The sequence below is a fragment of the Lepidochelys kempii genome, chromosome 21 (genome assembly GCF_965140285.1).
Source record: "Lepidochelys kempii isolate rLepKem1 chromosome 21, rLepKem1.hap1, whole genome shotgun sequence".
NCBI lineage: Eukaryota > Metazoa > Chordata > Testudines > Cheloniidae > Lepidochelys > Lepidochelys kempii.
Genome location: NC_136400.1, coordinates 12,779,415 through 12,805,999, shown reverse-complemented (window position 1 = coordinate 12,805,999; position 26,585 = coordinate 12,779,415). Strand labels below are relative to the sequence as shown.

Sequence of the window (26,585 nt, the reverse complement as noted above, 5' to 3'; positions counted from 1 at the left end):
CTTTCACGTGCATCCATCAGCGCTGATTGAATTTGTTCCCTCCTTCCTAAATGACAGCATCAAAACTTCCAGGGTTCAATCTGTTAAGAGATTAGAATGGTGAGCTGGCTCACTCATGATTGATCAATCATATATTCATAACGATCGGCTTAAAGGGCTCAGTCTGAAGCACAATGTTTTAGCTTGTGTTTCAGTCATTTGAAAAATGGCTTTTGGAGAAATCAGCAGAAGTTTCATTCAACCTCTATCTGGCCCAGAGAGCGATTCGATAATTCTCCACTATGGGGTTTCTTGCACTTCCTCTGAAGCCTTTGGTACTGGCCACTGTCAGAGATAACATGAGATGAGCTAAAAGAAAAGGAGTACTTGTGGCACCTTAGAGACTAACCAATTTATTTGAGCATGAGCTTTCGTGAGCTACAGCTCACTTCATCGGATGAATCGGATGCATCCGATGAAGTGAGCTGTAGCTCACGAAAGCTCATGCTCAAATAAATTGGTTAGTCTCTAAGGTGCCACAAGTACTCCTTTTCTTTTTGCGAATACAGACTAACACGGCTGTTACTCTGAAACATGAGATGAGCTATTGCTCTGATCTGGTCTGACAACTCCGAACACTTGTCTGTTTTGCCCAAATCAAGCAGATGCACTTGTTTTGTATTTTAAAAATAAATCCCAAATCTGTATAAAATCTTAATACCAAATATTAATTTATGGGCAAACTGGCTAAAAACCAGGTGTACTAAATGTCTGTCTATATAAACACACGCACACATCTATGCATACACTGTCCATGTGCAGACTCTAGAGAAAACACTGAAAAATGTCTGAATAGCAGTGCCTTCCAAAACATGATCTGTTTAAAAAAATCAGCCATCTATATCAAGCTTTGTGCATTTCAGTTTGTTTGGATTTTAGTTTACGAATGTGGTCAGCTCACCAGGATTACTCAGACTGTGACCTGGGATGAAAGCAGTTGTGGGTGAGAAACTCAGCCACACCGAAACAGACTGACAAGCTAAAAGCCAAAGCTTGCTTCATCTCAGTCTGACACAAGACCAGTTTTAATTTACTTGAACATGTCTTGATTCATTTTTTTAAAAAAAGGGCGGGGGCAGGGGAAATGATGGAGCCCTGGGGGGATTTTCATGCAGGAATGTTTGTCAATGTGTTTACTCAGAATGAAAATCTAAGGCCTGTGCGTTGATATGACACACAGGTGGATTCGTGAAACTCGTGGAGTTTGTAAAACAGCATTTTGCTCATAGAAGGTCTAATCAAATAGTCACAGTGGAATTAATGAGCAGTATTTTTCAACAAAGCACTGTTGGTTGTATTTTGCCCTGTGCTGCCAGCAGCAGTGTTAAAATGGCTTCGATAAAAAAGGACAAGCACAGGTACATATCCCTCGGTTGCAAGATGAAATGTTTTCTTAATGGGCAAAAACATCATTTCCTTTAACCGAGTGACAGACCACAGGAGTTTGTATTAAAGTCCCAGTGCATTCAAAATGAAACCAGCGAACGTGTGTCCCTGTTACATAGGATGAGTATGCTGTTCACGTAGATGTTAGGGTATTAACCGTTCTCCCTATTCAGTAAGCATCGTACAAAATGTGAAATCTGGATACGTCTACTGTGACCCATCCCGAAACATTGGAACGGTTGCAAAAAGGAAAGGCTAAAGCAGCTACTTAGATTCCATGGATTCAGGGCCAAATTCTGGTCTCAGAGACGCTCTGTTGACCTGAATAGAGTGACTGCAGGCTTACACTGGTATAACTGAGAGCAGTGGAATGTAGCCCGCAGTATGCAATGTATGTGGATGGAGTGCATTCTCTCCCCACTTCAGCCCCTTTGGGCCACAAAGCTACCTGATCTCCTCCAGCAGGAAAGGCATCAGTGGCTTCTACACGACCCCTTTGCCCCCCTATAGCCCCCGGGGGGGGGGTGCCAGGGAGGGAAGGTAGCACGGCCAGAGCGCTCTTGCAGTCCCTGGCTGATGGACAGCTCATTGGGAGCCATAATCAGCTGGTGTAGATCAAAGCAGCCCTGAGGCTGTTCTAAACTAAACTACGCCGGTGCTTGGGGCAGTGTAGAACCAGCCCTTGGATCCGGGAGCCACAGCCTGCATCCTGATTCTCAGGAGCCTGGCCCCTTGCATCCCTGGGAAATATCACCCCAAAGAAGGGCAGGCGAACTACCAAAACTGCCCTCCCTCACATTTTTCTGGTGTGGGGGGCATCTTGTGTTTTGTGACTGGTGCCCTGCCAGCATAGGCCACCAGCGAGGCGGTTGCAGGTAGTTTGCAGTGACGCACCCTCCCCCGGTAGATTTTCTGCCCAGGTGTTCCTGGGGGAAGGGATAGCTCAGTGGTTTTGGCTTGCTAAATTCAGGATTGTGAGTTCAATCCTTGAGGGTGCCATTTAGGGATCTGGGGCAAAAATTGGGGATTGGTCCTGCTTTGAGCAGGGAATTGAACTAGATGATCTCCTGAGGTCCCTTCCAACCCTGATATTCTATGAATATGGCTTTATGCATGAACACACATGCCAGGGCAGGCAGGGTGGGATCAGTGCTGCTCTGTCCCCTCTCCCCGTTCTCTGACCCCTGCTCCTCTACCTTCACCGTCACTGATCTCCTGCAGAAACCTCACTGCTGGGTGGCAGGATTGGGACATCCTGCAATATCAAAATGAAATAAACCAGTCACCCCCTCTCATCTCCTAAGCCCAACCATTCCTGCCTTCCTCCTATTGGTCTTCCTCCTTATGCCACTTCCCGACGGCAATGCTATGAATTAAAATTCTTAAAATCTTGGGAGGAGGGGTTTAAACAAAAACCAAGCTTTTGAGCCCATGTCCGCAGACAGAAACCAACAGCCATAGCAATATTCAGCTATATGGCATGAAGGTGGGTGTCCATCTGTGTGTGGAGGAATGCATTGCAAGCTTCCGATCTCATCCAGACAAGTGAGGTGTCAATCAAATTTTATTAGGTTGTGGATGCTCATGCCATCAGAAGAATTTGGTTGAGAGCCAGATCCCCAGAAGGTATAAATCAAGCTCCATTCAACTCAATGGAGCTACACCGATACTCGCTAGATGAGGCTCTGGCCCTATAATTTGTAAAGAATTTTAACTGGTTACAGGACGCAACTGATTTAAGAGGGAGGACAGAGGAGGGAAGGATGCTGTGTGGCCGATTTCACTTTGATACACGCATTTGCAGCAATAGGTATACCCTGAGTAATGAGCTAGTCTTCCTTGAAACAGAAAGGGGAAGCATGCCACCAACATCTTCCCCATAAAACTCCTGCTGGAGATAAAGGAACAGGTCAGGGGAGCGCTCACAACCAGCTTCCCCAATGATTGTTTTTCCAGGTCTGTGGCTAGGCTGACAACTCCGGGGGGAGGAGTGGAGAGGTGTGGTGTTGTTTTTTTTTTTCCTAAGCAAAACAAAAAACCACACCCACTTTGTTTAGGTGGAACAAAATGTGTTCAACCATGGTTCAAAACCACGTTTTGTTTTGAAAGGGAATGTCAGAACAAATCATTGACATGTCTGAGTAGTTTTTCCAATTGTTTTCGATGAATTTGCAAACAGTGTTGGTGCATTTTTTCAGTGAATTTCATTTTTGGCAACAACAACAAAAAGTCACCCGCCTCTGTTCCTCCCAAACAGCTCTGCCACTGCCCCTGGGACTATGCGCCACCTTATGTGTCTCTTGTTTTCAGATTAATCTGGTATTAATAGTCATGCTAACTTTATTTAAGGGATTCAAGCAAAAATAATCATCTCACTGGAGATTTCAAGGCCTGTCATCTAATCCACTGGCCTCCAAGCTTTTTTACGCCCAAGATGCCTTTTGGGATCTAAGGGCAACCCAGGATCTACCCCGCCCATTCCCCGAGGCCCCGCTCTGCTCACTCCATCCCCCCCATCACTCGCTCTCCCCCACCCTCACTCACTTTCACTGGGCTGGGGCAGGAGATTGGGGTTCGGGAGGGAGTGCGGGCTCTGGGCCAAGGGGTTTGCAGTGTGGGAGGGGGCTCTGGGCTGAGCCTGGGGCAGGGGGTTGGGGTGCAGGAGGGGATGAGGGGTGCAAGCTCCAGGAGGGAGTTTGAATGCAGGAGGGGGCTTGGGCAGAGTGTTGGGGTGCAGGAGGGGATACAGGTGCTCATTCCGGAAAGGGGGTCAGGGTTGGAGCTTGGGGTGCAGGAGGGGGTATGGGATGCTGGCTCCGGGAGGGGGCTCAGGGCTGGGATGCAGGAGGGGGTATGGGGGGGCTGGTTGTGAGAGGGGGCTCAGGGCTGGGGGTTGGGGTGCGGCCTCCGGCCAGGCAGTACTTGCCTCCGGCGGCTCCCAGTCAGCAGCGGGCGCACAGAGGCTAAGGCAGGCCCCCTGCCTACCCCAGCCCCCTGCCTACCCCGGCCCCACACCACTCCCAGAAGAGACCAACTTGCCCCCTGTGGCCCCTGGGGGGGTCAGGAGGCACGTGGCTCTGCACGCTGCCCCTCTCTGCAAGCATGGCCCAGGCAGCTCTCCCTGCCAATGGGAGCTGTGGGGGCGGTGCTTGCAGGCAGGAGCAGTGTGCAGAGGGAGACCCCTGCCCCCCACCACCACTGGGATCGTGGGGCTGCACTGGCCGCCTCTGGGAGCGGCGTGGGGCCGGGGTAGGGAAGTCTGCTTTAGTGGCAGCCCTGCTGCACCGCCAGAGATCGCAGTCGACTGGGAGATCCTCTAGGATCGACTGGTTGGTGACCACTGATCTAGTCTAAGTTCCTATATAACATAGCCACAAACTTCCCCAAAATGATTCCTAGAGTAGATCTTTCGGGGGGGGGAGAAATATACTCTTGATTTAAAAATTGGTTGGGACTGATTTCCCCACCTCCAGTGAACAAACCCACCAGTGCAAACTGAATTCATAAAAAGCTTCTCGACTAACTGGTATTCCAGCGGGGCTATTTTCTTTTCAGTATGCATCCAATGAAGTGAGCTGTAGCTCACGAAAGCTCATGCTCAAATAAATTGGTTAGTCTCTAAGGTGCCACAAGTCCTCCTTTTCTTTTTTCTTTTCACAGATTCACACAAAGAAAAGCTACCCCACTATGTTATTGTGTATTTATTTGTGCATCCGACACACATGCTCCCCACCAAAGAGTCTGCCCATCAAAGCCAAGACAGGCAATCCCAACCAACAGCTGTTTCCAAGGTAACATCGTGGAAAGAAATAAAATAATAATAAAAAAACCCAAACCAACAACCACCCTCATTTCAAAATTTCTCACTTTAAAAACTCTTTAAATTAGAAAAATGAGTCTAAAATACTGCAGAAGAAATGCAATGGCCCAGACTCTCAGCGAGTTCTAGGCTCACTCAATCTCTAGAAAGGGTTGGTATACCAGCTGGGACATCACTGAAGCCCATCCTCCTGGCTACATCCTTAATATGCCCCCTTTGCCAGGGAACGAAAGCCAGCTCTCTCTGTGCTATATCCGGGGAATGTCCAGAAGGCCAGATCTGGAGACCTTTATGTTCCCATAGTGTGGGAAAGAATCTGGCACAATACCAAATGGATAGTAATAGATTTGTACTTTCCTTCTTACTGGCTCTCCTGCCGGGAAGGAGTACGTAATTTACAAGAGGCTGTGCCTTGCATGTAGTGCCGTGTTCCAGCAGATCCTCACTGGAACACGCTACTACATTCAGCGGGACTCAGGAAACCTCGGTACTGTTCCTGGCTCTGCCACTGTCCTGCTGCGAGAGTCACCTCCTCACACCGTGCCTCAGTTTGCCCATTTGTAAACTGGGAAGAATAATACTGATCTCCTTTGTAGAGCGTTTTGAGATCTACTGGTGAAAAGTGCTATATCAGAGCTCGGTAGTATTAAAACGATTTCCCAGGGAGAAATTTTACCTCTTCTGGAGGAAGCTGACCAGCTACGCATTCCAGGCCTGACTGACGCACACACAGGGTTATACAGTGTTGTTCTTATCAACTATTTGTATTGAGATTGTGCCCAAATTAAGATCTACCGCGCGAGGACCTGTACAAACATATAGAGAGAGTCCCTGCTCCAAAGAACTTACAATGGAAAAAGACAAAAGTAGATACAAGGTAGGAAGAAAGGGATGCCACATGCAAGTAGAGCACTCGGGAGGATGCCAGGCCCACAACATGTCAGAGAAAAAGATGTGGAACTTTTTTGTTTCTGATTTGTTACCAAAACTTAGTTGTATAGCTGTTGGGTGGGGCACTTGGGTTTGAAGAGAGGGAGAGGAAGCACTTCTGGGAGGAAGACAGGAGGGTGAGTAAAGGGAGATGGAACTTGAGGATGAGGGAAGTGAAATGTGGAAAGGAGAAAGAGACCATCTCCGATTTCCCACAGGGGAACAGCATTACTAATTCAGTGTTACCTTCTGGACTGGTACTGGGTGTCTTTATGAAACATTTAGCAGTCATGGCAACGACCCAACACAGAATGAGACCGCTGCTCACCCCTCCCTTGGGGATTGGCTAATTAAGGGTACTGCTTTGGAGAGAATCGAAGGATCTGCTTGTGCAGCCACTGTGGCATTGGAGTCTTAAGATAATTACCTGAACCCTCAACTTGTCCCTGATCAGAATAGATAGGAGCCTTGCTAGATTCAGCTCCTTTCCTCCTCCTGCAAGGATCCAGGATGTAGTATACCTAGTAAGAAGAAGTCACCAGGGCCACCAGGTATCAACAAGGCCCTTGCTGTGAAGGCTGGAACCTGCTGTCTGTGGTACCCACTGCAAGCCATCCTAGAGGAAATTTAGAGTATGTCTTTGCTAGAACTGGAAGGTGTAAACTTAAGCTCGAGGAGACACCCCTTAAGAGCCCTTATCAGTGGTTACAGTCCCCCGTCCCCCCCCAGACACACACACTTGCATCCCATCTTGGTAACAGACTCCCTCTGATATGCAGCCCAGGGACAATTTACCATGTGGAAAGGACTTCTAAATTCCTCTGTATCATTGATATATTCTCTCCGTGATGGGAAACGCTTGGAGGGACTCTGAGTTCGGGACCTGCACACTGAGGTCACCTGAAAAATTCCCATTGACTTCAGTGTGCATTGGATTACACCCTTCATTATGGGGTCTAGGAAATAAGCAGCACACAAGTGCAATGAAACCAAAAGAATTTGGGAAGGGCAAGAATTTAAATGGCTAATTAATGTCCAAAAGATAAGTGACAGGTTTCAGAGTAGCAGCCGTGTTAGTCTGTATTCGCAAAAAGAAAGGGAATACTTGTGGCACCTTAGAGACTAACGAATTTATTTGAGCATAAGCTTTCGTCAGCTACAGCTCACTTCATCAGATGCATTCAGTGGAAAATACAGTGGGGAGATTTATATACACGGAGAACATGAAACAATGGGTGTTACCGTACACACTGTAATCAGAGTGATCACTTAAGGTGAGCTATTACCAGCAGGAGGCGGTGGGGGGGCCTTTTGTAGTGATAATCAAGGTGGGCCATTTCCAGCAGTTGACAAGAACGTCTGAGGAACAGTGTGGGGTGGATAAACATGGGGAAATAGATAAGTTCTGGCCCTGCACGAACTCTGAATCTGAAAAAAAAAAAAAAAAAAGTATTTGGACTTTCACAGACCTGGTCTCCCAGACACCCACGCCATAATGGGTTACAAATTGCAAGGAGGCACAGGGTTTTGTTGCTTGTGGCATGGAACGGTCTATTTCTATTCTGTCCTTCAGCACAGGGAGTGAATGTCACCCTGCTGCCAGATGAGAGGTGTGAAAGACAGGGATGCAGCGAGAAAGCACAGAAGCCAGAAAATTCAGTTACGGTTCCCACCGCAATGGTAACCATGCCATTATGCACGTGTATCTTGTAGCCACTCAAGTTAACACCATGTAGAGCAATCAAAAGTACTACCGATGAGCCAAGTTACAGCTGCTGCAGAAATCCCAGCTTTGAACTGCTTGACGGCTGTACACATAAAGAGTCAGCCGGGATGTTTCATTAATGTTTCCTCCATTAAATATAATGGTGTATGACACTAGACAACCCCCGCTAGGGAAGGTTTGTCCGTAAACTGCCAGACAATTTACATGCAGGAGAAGAGATAATACTAATCTTCTAAGCACATTAAAAACATTGTAGTCCAACGTGCTGCAAAGGGCCGATCTTTATCTCAAAAATGACTGTCAGAGTCCTGAAAGATCCACTAGGCACATGGCAAGATGGGAGATAAAATGCATTACAGAGAGCTAGCAGGCTGCAAAGAGAACAGGGAGCAACAGTCTCCCCGATCTCTACAGGAAAGGTCTCGAGATTCTCCATGTGGACAAGCTAATGAAAGCGTAACCTTCAGACTGCACAACTGTGCAGAGATACGGTACCTGATTCTGACCAAGCTAAACTCATGGCTATGAAGTGGAGACAAGAGCAGGTAGCCAGCAATGGAATTTCTACATTTCCCCATTCTCCTCCCACCTCTCTGCTTTCAATGTTTTGTCTACATGGTTTACATTTGTAAAGAAGAAAGCAGCAGCGATTTTTGGTGGCTGTTAGACATGCTTTGTCAGCTGTACCACATGCTATATTTGGGGAATGGGCTCTTTTACTGGAGCCTATTCACTGGATCTTTTTCAGGCTCTCTTATGGGTATCACCTTTTACGGACAAAAACATCCTTTTTTCCAATTATTTGGTCCACCTTCCACCCCCAAAATATGGTAAGAAATGGTCATGCAAATCCAAAATTATTAATTAAACCTTGCTGCACATTATATGCACACAAGCATGCTTTTCTTTTAATGATTCCAAAGTGCCATATTTATGCCTATAAGATGTCTCACCCACATATCCAAACATGTTGACGCTAATTCAAACACAGAATTGATCTGTAAATCTATAATGCTCTGAGTGGAAGTCAAGTGGACAGTGTTTCCACTGCTTTCCCACTAGGCGAATAAAATCTTTAATTCTGATTTAAAATTTCAAAAACATGTACAAAAAAGTCTTATATCCTCAGTAGAAAATGAGGAACACTGAATGTTCTCCCTCTGTGAGAAAATTTGCATATAGTTTTATCAAAGTGAGGATTTGTTATCTTTGAAATCACACTTAAGTACAGGTACACAAATGTAATAAGCATGTTAAGGAGTTACATAGACAACCGATGGACAAACAACTTGTGCTTGGATGAATGACAAAAGTGTTCATGAAAGTACGGAAAGAAAAATATGGAGGATCAAATTTCTATATATAATCCTTCCACCCCTACAACAAAACTGGAAAGAAAGGGGCACTCACATCTACCTAGCTACAACTATGGCTTCCCTCACATAATGTCTGACCATTGCATAATCATTAACTGACCAGATTCTGAGCTGCTGTAAACTGATGTTGCTCTAGTGAAGTTATGTCAATTTACACTATCTGATCTGGCCTCATGAATTTTCTCAAAGGTTTTATTAATTGAAAAGGGTGGGGGGGCTAAAAAGAGGATGAAGGCAAAGGGGTAAATTTAAATAAGATCAGAACAGAAGACCACATGTAAATCATGAGTGAAATCCTGGCTCCAAGAATGTTGTAAAGAATAAAACCATATTACAAATTTATGAAAACTCTGAGCTTATAATTAAAATCAGATAATTATTTGCCTGTAATAACCTGCCCTGTCCCATTCCTTTCTACATTATTTTGCTGTAAATTAGACAAATTCCTCCAATTCAGCAAAACACTTACGCATGTGCTTAAACCCATCCATATTCAGCAAAGCACTTCACTTCAGTGGGACTTAAGCACATCTTAATCGGGCCCTTACTGCTGACACTTCAAGCTTGCATCTTTCCAGGGCGGAATAGGTTGTCACTGGTTTTTCTTTTTAAAAGTGATCCAAGACCAAGTGAACTAAACCATTGTGGAAACCGTAATTTCAGCATACTATGGGTGAACAAAGCCACAAACAGTATCGCTGCTTCGCCGCACAAGGAGTATGCGTCGTGCTATTTAAACTAAATACATATTATTTAAACCAAACAATATGAAAAATCAAACTAAGACCAGACAGTTTAGCTGGGAAAAAAATAGTCAGGGGACTCTTATGGAAAAGATTATTCCACTTTAGCTCATGTGCATGTGCATAAAGGGAGGGCTTTATGCTGTGTTCGGGACAAAGACATGAGGTCTATATCTGAAAGCACAAATGTCTTAGGGTGCATAATCTGTTCTCTCCACAGCGCACAACTCACCTGTTTCTGTCTGATGTTCCACAGCGGCTGACTTGGATGAGACAAGGCAGGCATGTTTTCCCACAGGGTTTTGGTTACTTTGCACCCCTGCACTTTACAGATCTCTGCTTACTCCCCATCCACACATCCCCAGGGTCAAAAGATTGATATCCTTTTGCGTTAAGAAGTTTCCTGTCTGGTTGTTCGGTTCCGTATACGGTTGCGAGTGGAATTGCTGTTTGGTGTTGGAGGGAGGGTTTTTTAAAAAAATCTCGGTCACGTACCATGTGTTTAAGTACGGTTTATTCCGTCAGGGATGAGATCGCCTTTCTAGAACTTCTGAGCAGATGTATGGATTTGCATATAGAGAATTAATTTTCAGTTTTACTGCCCAAATATTAACTGGATAGCAAGGGTAATTTGGAGGTTTGTTGCGTTTATTGCCTATGAACAGGTGTTTTATTCAGCACATGTGCGCAGCAGCATTCCAGGGATGATCATTTTGCTTCTTGATTCGGTAGGTACCAGGACTTCAGGAATGTTTCAGATCTAAAGAACCATGCATGCATCTAGGATAATGACTACTTTCTACTCCTAAATCTCTCCAGGATTAACTCTCTGTATGTGTGTGTGCGGTTTACCAGGGCAGCGGCTTTTCCGTGGAATCACAGAAGTTGGAACCATCTGGAAGGGTTACTGTGGAAACAGCACAGGATGAAGGGGGATGCGGTGAAGGGATACCATGACAACCTTTTGGGGTTTCCCAGGAAACCAGGGTTGCTATGGAAACTGCATCACTCAGGTCCGAATTAGTAACTTCCGCTGGAAGGATTTTGTCACTTTAATCTTCTTGTGATAGATGCAGACGCTTATCTCAGATGCATTGGAAATGGACAGAAATACCCGCCCCCCCTTTGTTTCTAGGCTCTTGATAGGTTTTGTTTGAGGCTGCAGTCGCTTCAAAAAGCCCATTACTGATTTAATGAGAGCCTAACTATCCCCAATCTGCATTGGCATCATAGGATGTTCAAACACTCAGGATGCTGTTTGGTTAGTCAATTGTTAAACCTTTCCATGTGGGAAGAACATTTCCCCATACACACCATGCAGCCAGGAATTTCGGGTTGGATGAAACAATTCCATACGGTTGTGGGAGAAGGGAATTAGGAATAGAGAATGGGGGCATTTTTCTGATTAAATCGAAACTGATTATACTTGGGTTTCTGAACACATTAGAATTTCATAGACGATCTGGCTGGGGAAGAAAAGACATCAAAGGTGCCCATAAAGGACATGCACCACACGTTCAATATTAAGCATCATTTAGCAATGTGGTAGCAGAGATGCTTTGCAAAATTAAATGGTTATTCCCTCCCCTTGCCTGCAAACAGGCTCTGCAATATAATGTTATTTTCTTCCCTTCTGACTCACGGTTTTCAGTCCAACAGGTGCATGTGTGTGTGATGGAAAGGGAAATCGGCTACACAGCGACTCTTTGCAAAAGCGAGAAAAGAGGCAAGCTGCCCACAAAAAACCCCCACAAAGCAGCCCTGCAATGTGTTGCAGAATAAACACCTGTTTCAACGGGGAGCGTATTATCTTCCTTTCCGCAGCCACCCCCATCCTCTTATCTTCCAATTATTTTGTAATCCTCTTCTTTGTTCTTTAAAACGAATGATCTAAAAAATATAGATGTAAAACAAGAGCGCACACAGACCAATGATGATGCATGTTCCAGATAATACTGATTACATGGTCACTTTGCATTATTATTATTTCAACATTTCCTCGGAGGCTTGGGTGTTTGTTTGTTTTTTAAACATCAGTGAAGATCTTTTTGATGTTCACACAATTGGGATTGTTTGTAGCTGTGTAGTTGCCCGTCTTAAAGGCAGCCTGTTTGAATGCAGTGTTGTTGATTCCCCCCTCCTCTATCACCATGTACTCCGACTTGCTCAGGGTGGAATTGCTACGCCCCTTCCTCAACTCCTCCGTAGAGGAGAGGTGCTGGCAGCTCCCTACGTGCAGATATTGGGCTTGCTCCTCGCCTTCGGTCTCCCGGTGGTAGAAATAGTTGAAGTTGGAGACTATCACAGGCACAGGAAGGGCAATGGTCAACACCCCGGCAATGGCACAGAGGGACCCCACAATTTTGCCCCCAATGGTAATTGGGTGCATGTCCCCATAGCCCACTGTGGTCATGGTCACCACCGCCCACCAGAAGGCATCGGGGATGCTGCTGAAGCCTGAGGTGGGGTCATCTGCCTCTGCGAAGTATACGGCGCTGGAGAAGAGGATGACGCCGATGAAGAGGAAAAATATCAAGAGGCCGAGTTCCCTCATGCTGGCCTTGAGGGTCTGCCCCAGGATCTGCAGCCCTTTGGAGTGTCGTGAGAGCTTGAAGATACGAAAGACCCGGACAAGCCGAATGACCCTAAGGATGGCCAGGGACATGGCTTGCTGGCCATTCCCCTGCCTCTCAGCCAGTTCCGTGCCCAAGGTGATAAAGTAGGGGATGATGGCCACAATATCGATGATGTTCATGATGTTCTTGGAGAAGGTGGCTTTGCTGGGGCAGGCAAAGAAGCGGACAAGCAACTCAAAAGAGAACCAGATGATGCACAGTGTCTCCACCACGAAGAAGGGGTCGGTGAAGGATGACACCATCGAGACAGCTGAGGAGGAGGAGTTGGTGAAGACGTCCATCGCCAAGGGGCCGCTGCTCGTGCCGAAGGTCCCCCCTGTCCCCTCATAGTCACGGTCGTCCCTGAACTCAGGCAGGGTCTCCAGGCAGAAGATGACGATAGAGATGAGGATGACGAGGACTGAGACAATGGCAATGCCTCTGGCCGGCCCGGAGCTCTCCGGGTATTCAAAGAGGAGCCAAACCTGGCGCTGGAACTCCTTATCAGGCAGGGGCCTCTGCTCCTCGCGGATGAAGCCCTCGTCCTCCCGGAACTTCTCCATGGCCTCCTCGCCCAGCTGATAGAAGCGGATCTCCTCGGAGAAGATGTCGATGGGCACGTTGACCGGGCGCCGGATGCGGCCCCCGGACTGGTAGTAGTAGAGGATGGCGTCGAAGCTGGGCCGGTTGCGGTCGAAGAAGTACTCGTTGCGCAGGGGGTCGAAGTAGCGCATCCGCTTGCGGGGGTCGCCCAGCAGGGTCTGGGGGAACTGGGCCAGGGTCTTGAGCTGGGTCTCGAAGCGCAGGCCCGAGATGTTGATCACCACCCGCTCGCAGCACTCGTGCTCCCCGCCCCCCGCCGGGGGGCGGCCGGGGGGCGGCGGGACGTGGGCCGGGGGGTGGTCGTAGCGTTCCCCCGCCAGCAGCGGGTGGGGGTGCTGGGGCTCCTCCAGGAGGGGGTCCCCCCCACCCACCACCACGGTCATGCCGCCCTCCTCTTCCTCGGCTTCCTCCTGCTCGGGGCCGGGCTGGGGGGCTTCGGGGGGGGGCGGCGGCTCGGTGTAGCCCGGGTTGTGGTGGCTGCTGGAGGAGGAGGCGGCCGGCGAGCGCAGCAGGCTCCGGTGCTCGTCCATAGGGCAGCGCGGGGGGGCGCCGCCGCCTGGCCCGGCCGGAGAGCGAGAGAGACCCGCCCGCCGCCGCCGCCAGCCGCCGCCGCTCTAGCGAGGAGCGCCGGGGCTCGGCTCAAAAAATCCGCCCCCAGCCCGGGCGCCGCCCAGCGCCAGTCGCTGCGCGCCGGGGCCGCCCACGGACCGCCCCGCGCCGGGGAGGGAGCCGGGTGCCGGCCCGGGACAGGGCGTGCCCAGCCCGGGGGGAGGTGGCCATGCAGCCCAGCGGCGGGCAAGCCCCGGGGCTGCTCCGGAGAAGGAGCCCAGGGGAAGGTGCCCAGCGCCGGGCAGAGACGCGTAAAGATCTGTGCGCGGAGAGGGGCAGGTGGCCTGGCCCCAGGCCGGGCACAGCCCGGGGAAGGGGAAGCCTAGGGAGATGCCCGCTCCACAGAGGGGCTGAATCCTGGGGATGGTGAAGCTTAAAGACATGCCCCTGCCAGGGGAGGCACCAAATCCTCCCGCCCTGGCCCGGGGGAGCCCACCCTGGCAGGAGGAGGAACACACCCAGCTCTTTCCTGGGGCACGCTTACTGATCATATTCCCTGGAGTTGGTCTGAAAACCCTAATTTTTCCTGCGAGACGTGTTGAATGCAAAATTTATCCCCCCCCTACCCATGGGGAATGTGGAGATAGAGCATCAAATCGACCCCTGGAAACACACCGCGGTTTGGTTTTGGTTTTGAGGTAACCAGAAGCAAACCAAAGGTTCCAAAGAAAGGAAAGGTGCATATTGGTTTTGTGTCGGCACTCTGCACAGGAAATGTTGACCAGCTTTAATAGTCACCTCTGCCCACTTGCCTACTTGAGCGCACACGCTCACCGAGACAATATTCGCCACTTATTTACTGCCTGAAACTTGCCCACAGCTGAGGAGCACACCCAGTGATCGTTAAGTTACCCCTGGTCCAGGGGTGAAAGTAATTTAATGGACTTACCGGTACGTCGGCCAGGGTCCTGAGCAAACTGGGGGCGGGGCCTCTGGCAGAAGGGGTGGGGCCTTTAAATCCCCGGACCCTTTAAATTGCCACCGGAGCCCAAGGGCTCCCTGCCGCCGCTGTTACGCTGGGGCTCCCGCGGTGGTTTAAAGGGCCTGGGGCTCTGGCTGCGGTAGCAGGAGCCGGGAGCCCTGGGCCCTCTAAATCGCCACCGGAGCCCCAGAGCTCCCGGCCACTGCCGCTACCCCAGGGGGAAGCTTCCCCAGGCCGGCAATTTAAAAGGGCCCTCAGCTCCTGGCAGCGGCTGGAGCCCCTGGCCCTTTAAATCACCGCCAGAGCCCCGCTGCCGGAGCCCCGGGGTAGCGGTGGTGGCAGGGAGTCCCAGGGCTCTGGTGGTGATTTAAAGGGCCCGGGGCTCCCGGCCGCTGCTACCGCAGCCAGAGCCCGGGCCCTTTAAGTCACCGCCAGAGCCCCAGGGTAGCGGCGGTGGCTGGGAGCCCTGTGCCCTTTAAATCGCCGCTGGAGCCCTGGGGCTCCCAGCCACCGCCGCCACCTCTACCCCAAGGGTCTGGCAGCGATTTAAAGGGCCAGGGGCTCTGGCTGCTGCTGGGAGCTCAGGACCCTTTAAAATTGTCGGTCTGGGGAAGCTGCCCCCTGCCGGTACTGTCAGCTGTGTACCGGCTCTCGCCAGTACGCCGTACTGGACAATACCAGCTTACTTTCACCTCTGCCCTGGTCCCTAAACTACTGGGTTGTGCAACACAATGCGGTGGATTTTTTCAATAAAGGCCGCAAAATTCCTCTTACTCAAAGTGTCCTCATTTTCCTGAGCCTAGTGTTGTCTCCCATCCTGAGTGAATACTGGGTCTGTATGTGGTTCGCTGCCCTTCTCGTATTGCTACATGGGAGGGGGAGTCTAGGTTGGATCCTGGCTAAATAGCAGTGCATTCCTGGGGGATCAGGGTACCAATGTAGAGCACCATTGTTCTAGATTCTACTCCCCATGTTGATTTATTGCTACGGTTATTTTTAAACAGAAGAGCCTCCAGCAGGTAGGGGAGAAACAGATAAAAAGATCAAATTTATTTATACTTAATAACGAGCTGTATAAAATACACAAATATATAAAAGGAGCCAAGCATGAGATGATAATTACAAACAAAATTACAAAAACTGCCAACGCTGAGTTCCCAGCAGGAGCACCAAATGAAACGTGTGGCATATTGCAAACAGTACCCATGTCCCTCGGGGTCGTCAAACTAGGATTCACTTCGCCACTCTCTCTGCCTCGAGAAATGGAAATGCTACCATACCCCAGCTTCAGCATTCTAACCCACAGCCTGATCGGCCAGTTGTTCCCTGGGAGGGGCAAATGAGTCTAAGCAAAACATTCAGGCCATTCACTGGACGAGCCTGGGACTTTACATCCATTCCAAGCAAGGCCTCCTCCCAAACTACCATGTGCATCCCATGTGTTTCCTTGGTACCTAGTTGGCAGCCAGTATAATATTCTTCAGCACATGTCCATCATACTTCAGGATGGTCACCTCAGAGAATATGTGCACCTGAAGACACTCACCTGGGTAACTGTCTCAGTGGCACTCACCTGGAACTTGTGCATGCAACTAGTCAAGGCAACCGTCTGTTCCTATCACAGTTATTCTTATCCTTCATCTGCTAGCTAGTGCCACTTATTGTGTCTCATCTTAACTTGAGGCAGGGGCTGTTCCTTACTATCCACTTGTACAACATCCAGAACAATGGGTCCCCGAGCGGACTGGCACCTCGGGGTGCTACCGTCATTCGTAATAATGTTAATAATTAATAAACAGTATCCTTCCTTCAGAGTTTCCCCATCATAGACCCAGCAAAGGCAGAATCATTTTCTCTCCCGCCAACCCTCAGGATTCCCCTGTGGATCAGGATTCCCCAGTAAATCTAGTACTGTCACCACCTATTGTTAGTCTAACAGTGTAGGAGAGGAAGCCAAGGAAATTCTCAACTCTAAACAGATAATAATAACTTCCGAGCCAGGGGACCTAGTTTTTAGTGGTTTGCATGTTCCCGCTCTAACTACGTCATGTTACACTCGTTATATAGGTGTAGTACATGAAGACTCTTCCCCCTGCTGGAAATGTTGTCAATAAATCAGTGTTGTCTGGTCTCTAGGAGACAAACAAGTACGCTGTAGATCATAAACAGCTTTTATGGATGAGGAAAGGCTCAAGAGGAGAAGGCATAACTTACATAAATGCAACCGTTTGATATGGAATTTTTCAGTCAGGAGAATAACATGTCTCCAAGAAAATTGAGTGCCAACCACTGCGTATCGAGAACTTTGGCTTCCCGCAAGCTGTAGCTGAAGAAAATTGCACTGTTTTAGGGGCATGAGGTTGATTGTCCAGTTGATAGGCAGGTATTATTAGTAGCATGGTGGGCAGTTACATGAATCTGTCAAGGAAACTATATTAATCTGTTGAAATTACAGGGGACAAAGAAATACTGCAAAATGTAGGATATTTGGGAGCATGTTCTCCTGACCCCCTGGACTAGATCTCAGCTGGTGTGAGTCAGCATAAGGCCATCAAAAATCAACTGAACGACACTGACTTACTGTAGCTAGGTGTCTGGCCCCTTGTGTCTTTGTGCCAACAAGCATCCTCTCAGCAATGCAAACATAAATGTTGTACAATGGAACCTTTTTCTAGAAAAGGGATTTTTTTCACGATAGAAACTTCATTCTAAGCAGAGTTTCAGTTCCTGGAGAGGACCTGCCTTGATTTTGCTCTGTGATTGGTGGCAAGAACTTTATTCACCCAGTGCAATTGCATGGAAAAAGTTTTCCAGAAGCCACTCTATGGCCAAGATTTAAAAACAAAATAAAAAAAAAAGAAGTGCCTAAAGCCAGGTTCCTAAATCCTTCCTTGAGGGTTTCTTTCTCTGTGCTTTTTTCTTCTAGTTTTTTTTATGCATCTGATAAGAACAGCCATACTGGGTCAGACCAAAGGTCCATCTAGCCCAGTATCCTGTCTTCTGACAATGACCAATGCCAGGTGACCCAGAAGGAATGAACAGAACAGGCAATCAAGTGATCCATCCCCTGTCGCCCATTCCCAGCTTCTGGCAAACAAAGGCTAGGGACACCATCCCTGCCCATCCTGGCTAATAGCCATTGATGGACCTATCCTCCATGAACTTATCTAGTTCTTTTTTGAACCCTGTTATAGTCTTGGCCTTCACAACATCCTCTGGCAAGAAGTTCCACAGGTTGACTGTGTGTTGTGTGAAGAAATACTTCCTTTTGTTTGTTTTAAACCTGCTGCCTATTATTTTCATTCGGTGGCCACTAGTTCTTGTGATCTCAACAAATTGAATTAAATTTTTAACTGGCAGTTATGAAATTCCTCGTGTGTCGGGGGGTGGGGGAGGTGGTCTGCAGTGCTAACCTGTACAAGAAAAGAAAGCTTGTAATAAAATGTAGCAAACTTCTACCCTCATTTTTCTTCAATCGTCCTGCAAGGGGGAGATTTTTAAAGGCACAAAGCATGCTTAGGTGCCCAACTCCCACTGAATGTCAATGAGAGTTGGGCACATAACTCCATTTGTGCTTTTGTAAATCTCCTCTCTTTTCCATACTTAAAAGATTCTTTTCATGGATGAAGTGATTAGTGGCACTTTCCAGTGAGTGCTGTAGCATTCCCATTGACTAATTTCCTCTTCTAGTATCTTGGGCTAAGCCTGACCACCAACAGCATTACTTCTAGTGGAGGTTTTCATTCTCACTGTGGTTTATATAGTTCAACCAGCATCCGAGCATGTGAACTCTTTGGTATTGCTACCTTTAGACGTAAGTAAATAATTGTTCTTTGATGGCAGGTCCGTTTTTCTACCGGGATAAGGGGAAACATCTGCTTTATGATGCTGGTTAACCAGAAAAGGGATATTGCATAACAATTGTTCACATTTAAATCCCTATTAAAGACCCTCTTCCACCGTGCATGGAGCTAACTTGTACATACATTGCCTGTTGTTAGTCCCTTTCTCCTGAAGCCTGGCTATTTGTCTGTCCTGAGATAGTAGCTACGCAGAGCACTGAGTCTCCTTCTTAAGTGTTTGCATAGTACCAAATAAATAATATTAATAACAACATTAACCAGAACAGGGTCCTTCCTCATTTGTCGCTCTCTTTTGCAATAATGAGAAGCTCATCTAAGAAAAAGATGGTCAACTTCCGCTTGAAACATGGCTTATCCTGTGCTGGTGACAACTTCCCCTGTCTCATTCCTTTGCCATCCAGCTGCCTAACTTGCCCACCCATCCCCCTTCCTGTGTTATGTGCTTCCACCCAAGAGTCAAAAGCCTCCCAACTGCGGTACCTGCTTAGACAAGTCCATCCACTCAATACCCCAACCTCCCAGCTGCTCAAGTTGTCCCACAAGGAACTCCTTTTACAGCTGACAATCCACAATCTTTCCCCCTAGACTTGTTGTTCTTGTTGTCCATCTTAGACAACATACCAGGGATTGAACCAGGGCCCCCCCAAAGCTAAATAGCATGAGCTGCCACTGCTTGAACTACAAATCCAGGTGTTAGTAGGTGGGGGGCTGTAACAACTCATATCCTCGGTGGATTGGCACAGAGGGGTGCCTGTAACACCAGTGGGTGACACACACAATGGGGGAGAAGCTATTTCTTCTTCCCCTCACTTTGCATTCGTGCAATAGTCCAACTGAGGCAATAAGTAATGGTCATTGCAGATGGAGATGAGAGGTTTCATCCTATATTGGATTTAAATCAGAGCCATTCATCCTTTTATTGTGGAGTTGTTTTGAGCCAATTTCCTTTTTTTTTTTTTTTAAGGATAAGAAACCTTGCAGCCCTGGTATATTACAGGGATGTCCTAATGTGCTGTAAGAGTATTAGAATTCTCCCGATGGCACAGAATTCACTATGCTCCAGTTGTTACATCAGGATAGCAGCACCTCATTCAGAACAGCTGTCATGTCACCTCTGAACCACCTTGCTGGGCTGTATTTCCTCCACTGAAATCAATCGAGTTCGATCTTAATTTGATAAAACATTGCAAATGCTGTTTGCTTGTTTCTCTGTCCATCATTAGCAATATAGCCAATGTTTCCGAAATGTTTACAAACTCCCCCTCTACACTGAGACCTTTGTCATCCAAGAAGCCAGTTGATACCGTTGCTTAGTTTCTTTGCCGATCTCTATGTCTATGGAGATCTCTCTCTCTCATTGGACCCGATCCTCAGTGACTATGTTCCCACACTTGGGACAGTGATAGGGAAGGAGGCTTTAAACCATCTTTGCAGTCCCCATAATCCGGGACTATGCGGCACTCTCAGGGCTGCTCTAATTTAGGTTCAGCTTCCCAGTGCCAGCATGGTGTGCTCTGGCCGTGCCCCCAACATGCACCTGATCTGCCCCCGATGCTGAAGTCAGTTTAGAACCCTTGCACCTGTCTGGCACTGGCTGGGAAAGCCCTTGCAGAAAGGGTACACTCAGGGGCTGTTTCTGCCTGTTTTAAGGTGCCTTTGTGCTGTCAGAGTGGTGACCCTCGCTGAGAATCAGGCCCCTCATGTCTAGAACTGGGCAAATACTGCCAGAAAAGTCCTGTTGCCATTCATTCGCAGTTTTAAGCAAACACGCTTCGGCCATATTCACTTGCATTTTGCATTTGCTTTCTACAGCTTTTCCAGTGGGCAAGTTCCCTGGGAAGGATGCGCACCAGAGACAGTACATTGATTGTGAAGGTTGCACAATATTTGCAGAATGTGACTTTTCCGTTCATAATTGCAAATATTTGCACCAGTAGTCTGATTCTGAGGCTTAGGATCCGGCAGTCAGGGAACAGAAATAATACAATGCATCTTCTGTGCCCGGTCAGAACAGCTCACATTTCAAATAGCTAGGGCTTGCCCCGTTTGTATTCCCTCTTCAGAGAGGTGCATGGGGGTGTTCGTGCAACATCAGAGCCACTGTTTCTGAAAATACCCTGAGAGAAGGGATTGTCTAGTGCTGTGACTTAGAGATTGGGGAGTATCTGTGTATCATAGGCACCTTCACAGTAGTATCTGAGTGTCTCACAGACTTGAATGTGTTTATCCTCACACCAATCCCGTGAAGTGGGAAATTGCGGTGATCCCCTATCTTACACATGGGGAACTGAGGCCAAATGATGTGTCCTCATCACACAGGATGACTGTGCCAGAGCAGAGACTTGAACCCACGTCACCAGAGGTTAGTGCTCTAACCACTAGGAAACCCTGCCTCTCCTCCTATTTCTGGCTGTGTCATGGGCTCCCTGTGTGACCTTGGAAAAGTCAATTAATCTCTCTGCCTCTGACCTGCAAAGGCACTTAGGTATTGCAACCCCATCAGAATAGCTTATAGCTCACTAGTTAGAGCACGCTCCTCAGAGGTAGGAGACCACTGTTCAAATCTTTTCCCCTCCTCAGGCAGAGGGGGGAATTGAAGCCTTGTCTGCCACATCCTAGGTGAGCACTCTAACCACTGGGCTAAAAGTTATAAGGGAGTGGCCACCACCACCTCTTTCTCCCACTGGATTTTGCATGGGGCCTATCCAGGCGTGCTGGAACCATTTGTACCGGGGGGCTGAGAGCCATTGAACCAAACTGTAAACCCTGTATATGATGGAAACCACTTCAAGCCAGGGGTGCTGCAGCACCCCCAGCACCCCTAGGTCCAGCACCTATGGGCTATCATCCCTCGGTATGTGGGTCACATGGGGGCTTAGGTGGGAGATAGGTGCCCAGCTGCCTACCGTCAGGCTCCAGAGTGCATGCTTAGCGGCAGAAACCTAGACGCCTACGGAACTTTCACAGTGAAAATTTAGGCACCAAGTAAGTTGAGGTAGCTACAGGAATTGGCAGCACCAAGGAGGGGTTTTGTAAGTGGGGCCTAAAACTGGAATTTAGGCATCTAAATCTGGGGTGTAGGTGTCTAAATCCCTTTCTGGATCTGTAGGTCTGCTAGGTCCTCTGTACCTAGCTCCCCATTTGTAAAATGGGGACAATAGTACTTGTTTTCTCCCACCCGTTTTATATTTAGATTCTAAAATCTTCAGGACAGGCACTGTCTTTTACTCTGTGTTTGTACAGCCCCTGGCACAATGGGGCCCTGACGTCATTTGGGTCCTTTAGGCAATACTGTGCTATAGAATCATATAAGATAATAATCAATACACTCTGTGCCCCAGGGCAGGATTAGCACAATCTGTCCCTATCTATTGGAGGCAGAAAGTCATTCAAGTGGAGCCATTCCTTTTAATAGAGTAAAGAAAACTGAACTGAAAGCCCTAACCATACAAACAAGATACCAAGCATGTACAGTAGCTATTTTTCATAATATTTTTGTCATGATGCTATGGATTTAGCAATAACATTACTTTGCTTTGTCATTGAAGAATAAGATTTGGTGGCTAAACAAGCTCGGCTAAATTTGTCTGAATTGCACAGTTATTTGACGAGATGACGTCATCGGCTTTAATTGGAGCTAAATCCCACCCAACTCTTTGGAAATCCAGGGGTTACAACTCAGAATATAAAGAGACCTACTTTATGACCATAAAAATGTGAACACAGAGTGGGATTATGCTGGTCAGACAATGTTAATGCAAATTTCACTCTAATGGAGATCATGTTAGGAGGCCATTACAATGACAGCAAAATGATATCCAGTGAGTTCTTAGGGAGTGCCTGTTCCAGGCCATTAGGTTTTTTGTTAAGATATAAAATTACATTGGCAAAGCAATTTAATCACAAATCCAGGGAGATAGCATGGCAATGTTATTGTGTTTTCATTACAATGGTAAAAATGCCTATACAAGTGTGAGAAGGCCACACAATAACGCAATTACCGTGGAAGGTTGTGATGAAACATAATATCAACGCAAGTCTTTGGAGACTTTATCATGATGCCATTACGACTTGTTCAGTCCAGAGTAAAACAAGACTCTGTGATGCTACAATTTCAGTGTAAAGATTGGAATACCAAAACTGCGGTCAATGGAATTGACTGACTGTATTTTTTACTCATTGAATCGTGTTGTGAAGATCAGAACTGGGTGAAGAATTCACAGCAAATAATGGATTCTGTGAATGTTACCTCTCGGACATTCGCACCTGTGCAGGGGCCCAGCACAAGTGTAATGCATCACTTAAGTCCCATATAAGCCAGCCAAACCACAACTCCACATGAGGCCAATGAGATCAGTGGATCCTGAGCGCATCTGAAAACCAAGCCCAATCATTTTACTGTAAATCCGTGGATCTGCGCTACTGTTGTCACTATTGGAAATACCAGAGACTACGCGATAGTTTGTGCTAATGCAAGAGCTTTGTCTCATGACACTCGTGCTTTAGGCTGGGATTTTCAGGGGATCATAAAGATTTCCAAGGTGTTTGGGTGCCTAAATCCCATAGGCTGCTTTAAAAACTCCAGATTAATAAAGTGTTTCCTTTACATAGTAACTTTCACCCAAGGTTCTCCACACAAGTAACAACTGAGCCCCACAACACACCTGGGATGTCTTCCAGTCTAATCTGTTCTCTTTAGGTTCTGACATCTTTCCCATCATTGTGGAATCTATTCTTCTCATTATACAGGTGAGTCAACCAAGTCAAAAAGAGGGGAAGTCCCTTTTCCTAATTCATGTGTTGATTAGTGGGGGATGGAACCCAGGAGTCCTGAGTCCTACATCCACTGCCCTATTGACTAGGAAACCTTGCTTTAACAGCAAATAGTTCAGTGTTGCTTGAGCAAGCTGTATTCCAGGCAGGATTTTTATCAAGGGCGTTCAGGTGTCTTCCCAGAGTACAGTATGTCTGTGAGCTATAATTGCCCTGTGCAAAGCAGGCAAGGACTTTTGAACTGTGTTTGTCTCTTGGTTTTATTTTTTTCAGTCCTCAAAATCTTTTTATATCCTTTCATTTACTAGTTCAATGAACATTGTAATAGAGGGATATATCATCCAATCCTGGCTTGCAGAAACTTGACCAAGAAAGCTCTGAAGCCAATGGTGAATGTCAATGGGTCAACTACCATAGTTCTTTTTAGCAGGGGCAGCAAGTGGCAGAGTGACTCCCTTGAACCAGGGACTTTTGAAATTGCTAGTAAAGGCCCATATTTTAGCAGCCTTGGTGATATGTTGCTGCAGGGACGGTGTGGGGAAGAAGAGCATAATATAATGGTCAGAGCCTAGTAAATAAATCTTTTATTAATTCACGCCTGTGCCGAGAGACAGGACAAGGTCTGTGTCTGTTAGAGCTGGGGGGACTTTTGGTTCTGTGAAAAACTCTCCGATTTGGAAGGGAGATTCCTTGGGACAGCTGTGTCAGCCCACTTGGCAGGCTTTGAAACCTACCTGGCAGAAAGGGTTTGGTCCAAAACCTGCCTGGTTTCTGCTGGAATTTCATAGAAACCATGGAGTGTTTCTCTTCTGATGAATCAATGTTGTCTGATGGAAAAACATGAACTGGAAAATTTCTGATCAGCTGTAGTGTCTCTATATATCCAAGTACTGTTGTTGTTGTTAGGATTTATTCGTATTGTGGTAATACTTCAGAGCCCCAATCATGGAGCATAACCCCGTGGCACCCGGTACTTACAAACACAGAACAAAAAGATGGTCCCTGCCCCAAGGAGCTTAAAATCTAAATACAGCCCTTGTCACCGTAAAAGCCTCACAATCAGTAATGGATTTTATCTTTGCAATTTCCCTGTGTGGCAGGAAAACATTATCCCTGTTTTACAGGTGGGGAACTGAGACACGAGGTAGTTTAAGTGACTTGCCCAAGATCATGTAGGAAGTTTGTTGTTGAGCCAAGGAGCGCATACAGGTCTTTTGAGTCCCAGTCCAGTACCCTGTTCTCTAAACCTACCCTTACACTGCATCAGATTCAGTCTGAGGCCCTAAATTTGATTTTTACATGGTGCACTGGCCTGTTATTGTCCCTTTGCACAAGCCCCCTATGAATATTCACCAAGGTTTGCTATTTATATAAATATTACACACACACAAATTATGTTAAAAAACACGCACGATTATAAAGTCAAGCACTCAAAAGATAGGAAATCCCAGAATTATGGTTGCCTATGCAGTCTTAATGGAGCCCCATCATGTGTATGCCGGTTGCAGTCTTTAGTTACATGATCAAATCTGATTTTTTTCCCACAGGCCCTGCCTCTTTGGAGATTTTAGCTGCTAAAAGCACAAGAAGTCTCTACTGTGCATGTGCAAACTGCTATTTTTCAAACGCTTATAACTTGGCCACGTTTGGGTGCATTTTCATGGGGATGGCAAAAGGTACATGTCTGACACAAAGGCCTCCCCCACACCAAATTTCAAGGTCCTGCTCCAAGCCTGAGCCTCTCAAAGAACAGGTCGCCAGCCTTGTTTCAATATGGCAAAACAATGTCTTTTCCTCCAGCCTCATTCTCCAAAATGGCTAAACTATTTTGGCTGAAACTTTCCCAGAACCATAGCCTGAGGCAGACACCTGGCATGGAAAATGTCCACCCGAATAGTTAAAGTTGAGCAAAGTTACAATCAATTAAGAACAGGGTCCTATAATGGGAAATGTCAGGCAACCTTAATAATAGGCAATAGTCTCAGCCCAGACTATAACACAGGGCCAAATTCTTCAGTCTGTATTAAAAGTTCTATTATGCCCCAATTGAAACCAAAGGCTAAATTCCAATTGCTGTCTATGGAGAAGGATCAGGCCTGTAATCCATGCTGAAGTAAACTCTCACTGAGTAATGGCGATGAAGCGGGGACCATATAGAGGTACATATATTTAAAGCAGACTCGTGTCTCATTCCCCCAGTGTCTCAGTCTCCAGACTAGCCGGGACTAAGAGTGATGTAGAGACATCATAATCAGCCCCTGGGGGTGGAAGGTTAAGATAGTCTCTCATTGTATAGCAGTGACATAACTGGTTGGTCAACTCCAAAGGGAATTCCAGTCAGGTCCTCAGCTGAAAGTGGAACCTGAAAGGTGAGTGGACAGTGGGGACATAATGAGGAACACGATGGACTCATGAGACATGAATGAATCCTTCCCTTCACCCCTAGCTGATTTCTGTGCATCTTCTAGCAAACAAGGGCCAAGTTCTCTCTGGATGTAACTCCACTGGAACCAAAGGACTTGCACAAAGGATGGTTTTGGTGCGAGGCATTAAATCTTGGATTCACAGTAAAGCGAGTCTTCACTGAAATGCTACATGGTAGCAATTAGGCAGGGATGCCTGGCAAAGGCTGGGAGCTCTGGGGTCCACAGATTCCCCCTGTGACTCTCATCTGGTTTTAATCCTCAAAGGAGATGGCTAAATAGGAAATTAAAACTTGCACACCCCTGTACTGGAATCATTGCTGCAGACCTGTCTTCCTGCCTCTGCACTTTCAGATTAATTAGTTCATGTTTGTACAGCTCTGCAAAGCTGCAAAGCCCCGCAAAAGTGCTAAGTATTATCATTATTCACTTTCTAGCTGGCAGGCTGTGTACAAAACTCTTCTGCCTGAAGGACCATTTGACTATTCTTCACATCGTCATGCTGCCCCTTCAGGCACATAACCTGGTGAGAACTAGGGCTAAAACATGCCTGTTATTCAAACGACTTCTCCATCCATAATGCTGGGCCAAGGTAGGTGTTACTCTCCCCATTTGACTGCTGCAGAAATTAAGGCACAGAGAAGTTAAGGTGCATCTTTTCAAAAGTGGCCATTAATTTAGAGTGCCTGGGTACCCCTCTGAGCCACCTTGGTCCTGATTTTCAGAGGTGCTGAGCACCTGCAGCCCCCTTTGGCTT

At 47.2% G+C, this 26,585-nt stretch overlaps 1 protein-coding gene across 2 annotated transcripts in view; it reads right to left on the bottom strand.

Moving 5' to 3' along the window:
• The window catches only part of LOC140901309 (potassium voltage-gated channel subfamily A member 3), a 32,817-nt gene extending 18,987 nt beyond the window's left edge, over positions 1–13,830 (bottom strand). Inside the window, exons 1-2 of one of the 2 annotated variants that reach the window (XM_073319919.2) lie at positions 10,253–13,830; positions 7,365–7,603 (exon numbers count right to left, since the gene is read on the bottom strand). In XM_073319919.2, the coding sequence (XP_073176020.2) occupies positions 12,047–13,768 (1,722 nt within the window). In that variant the 5' untranslated portion in view covers positions 13,769–13,830 and the 3' untranslated portion in view covers positions 7,365–7,603; positions 10,253–12,046. Of the gene's footprint in view, positions 1–7,364; positions 7,604–10,252 lie in introns of those variants that run through there. The other variant, XM_073319918.2, reaches the window with a different exon arrangement.
• Between the last annotated feature and the right edge of the window lie 12,755 nt (positions 13,831–26,585).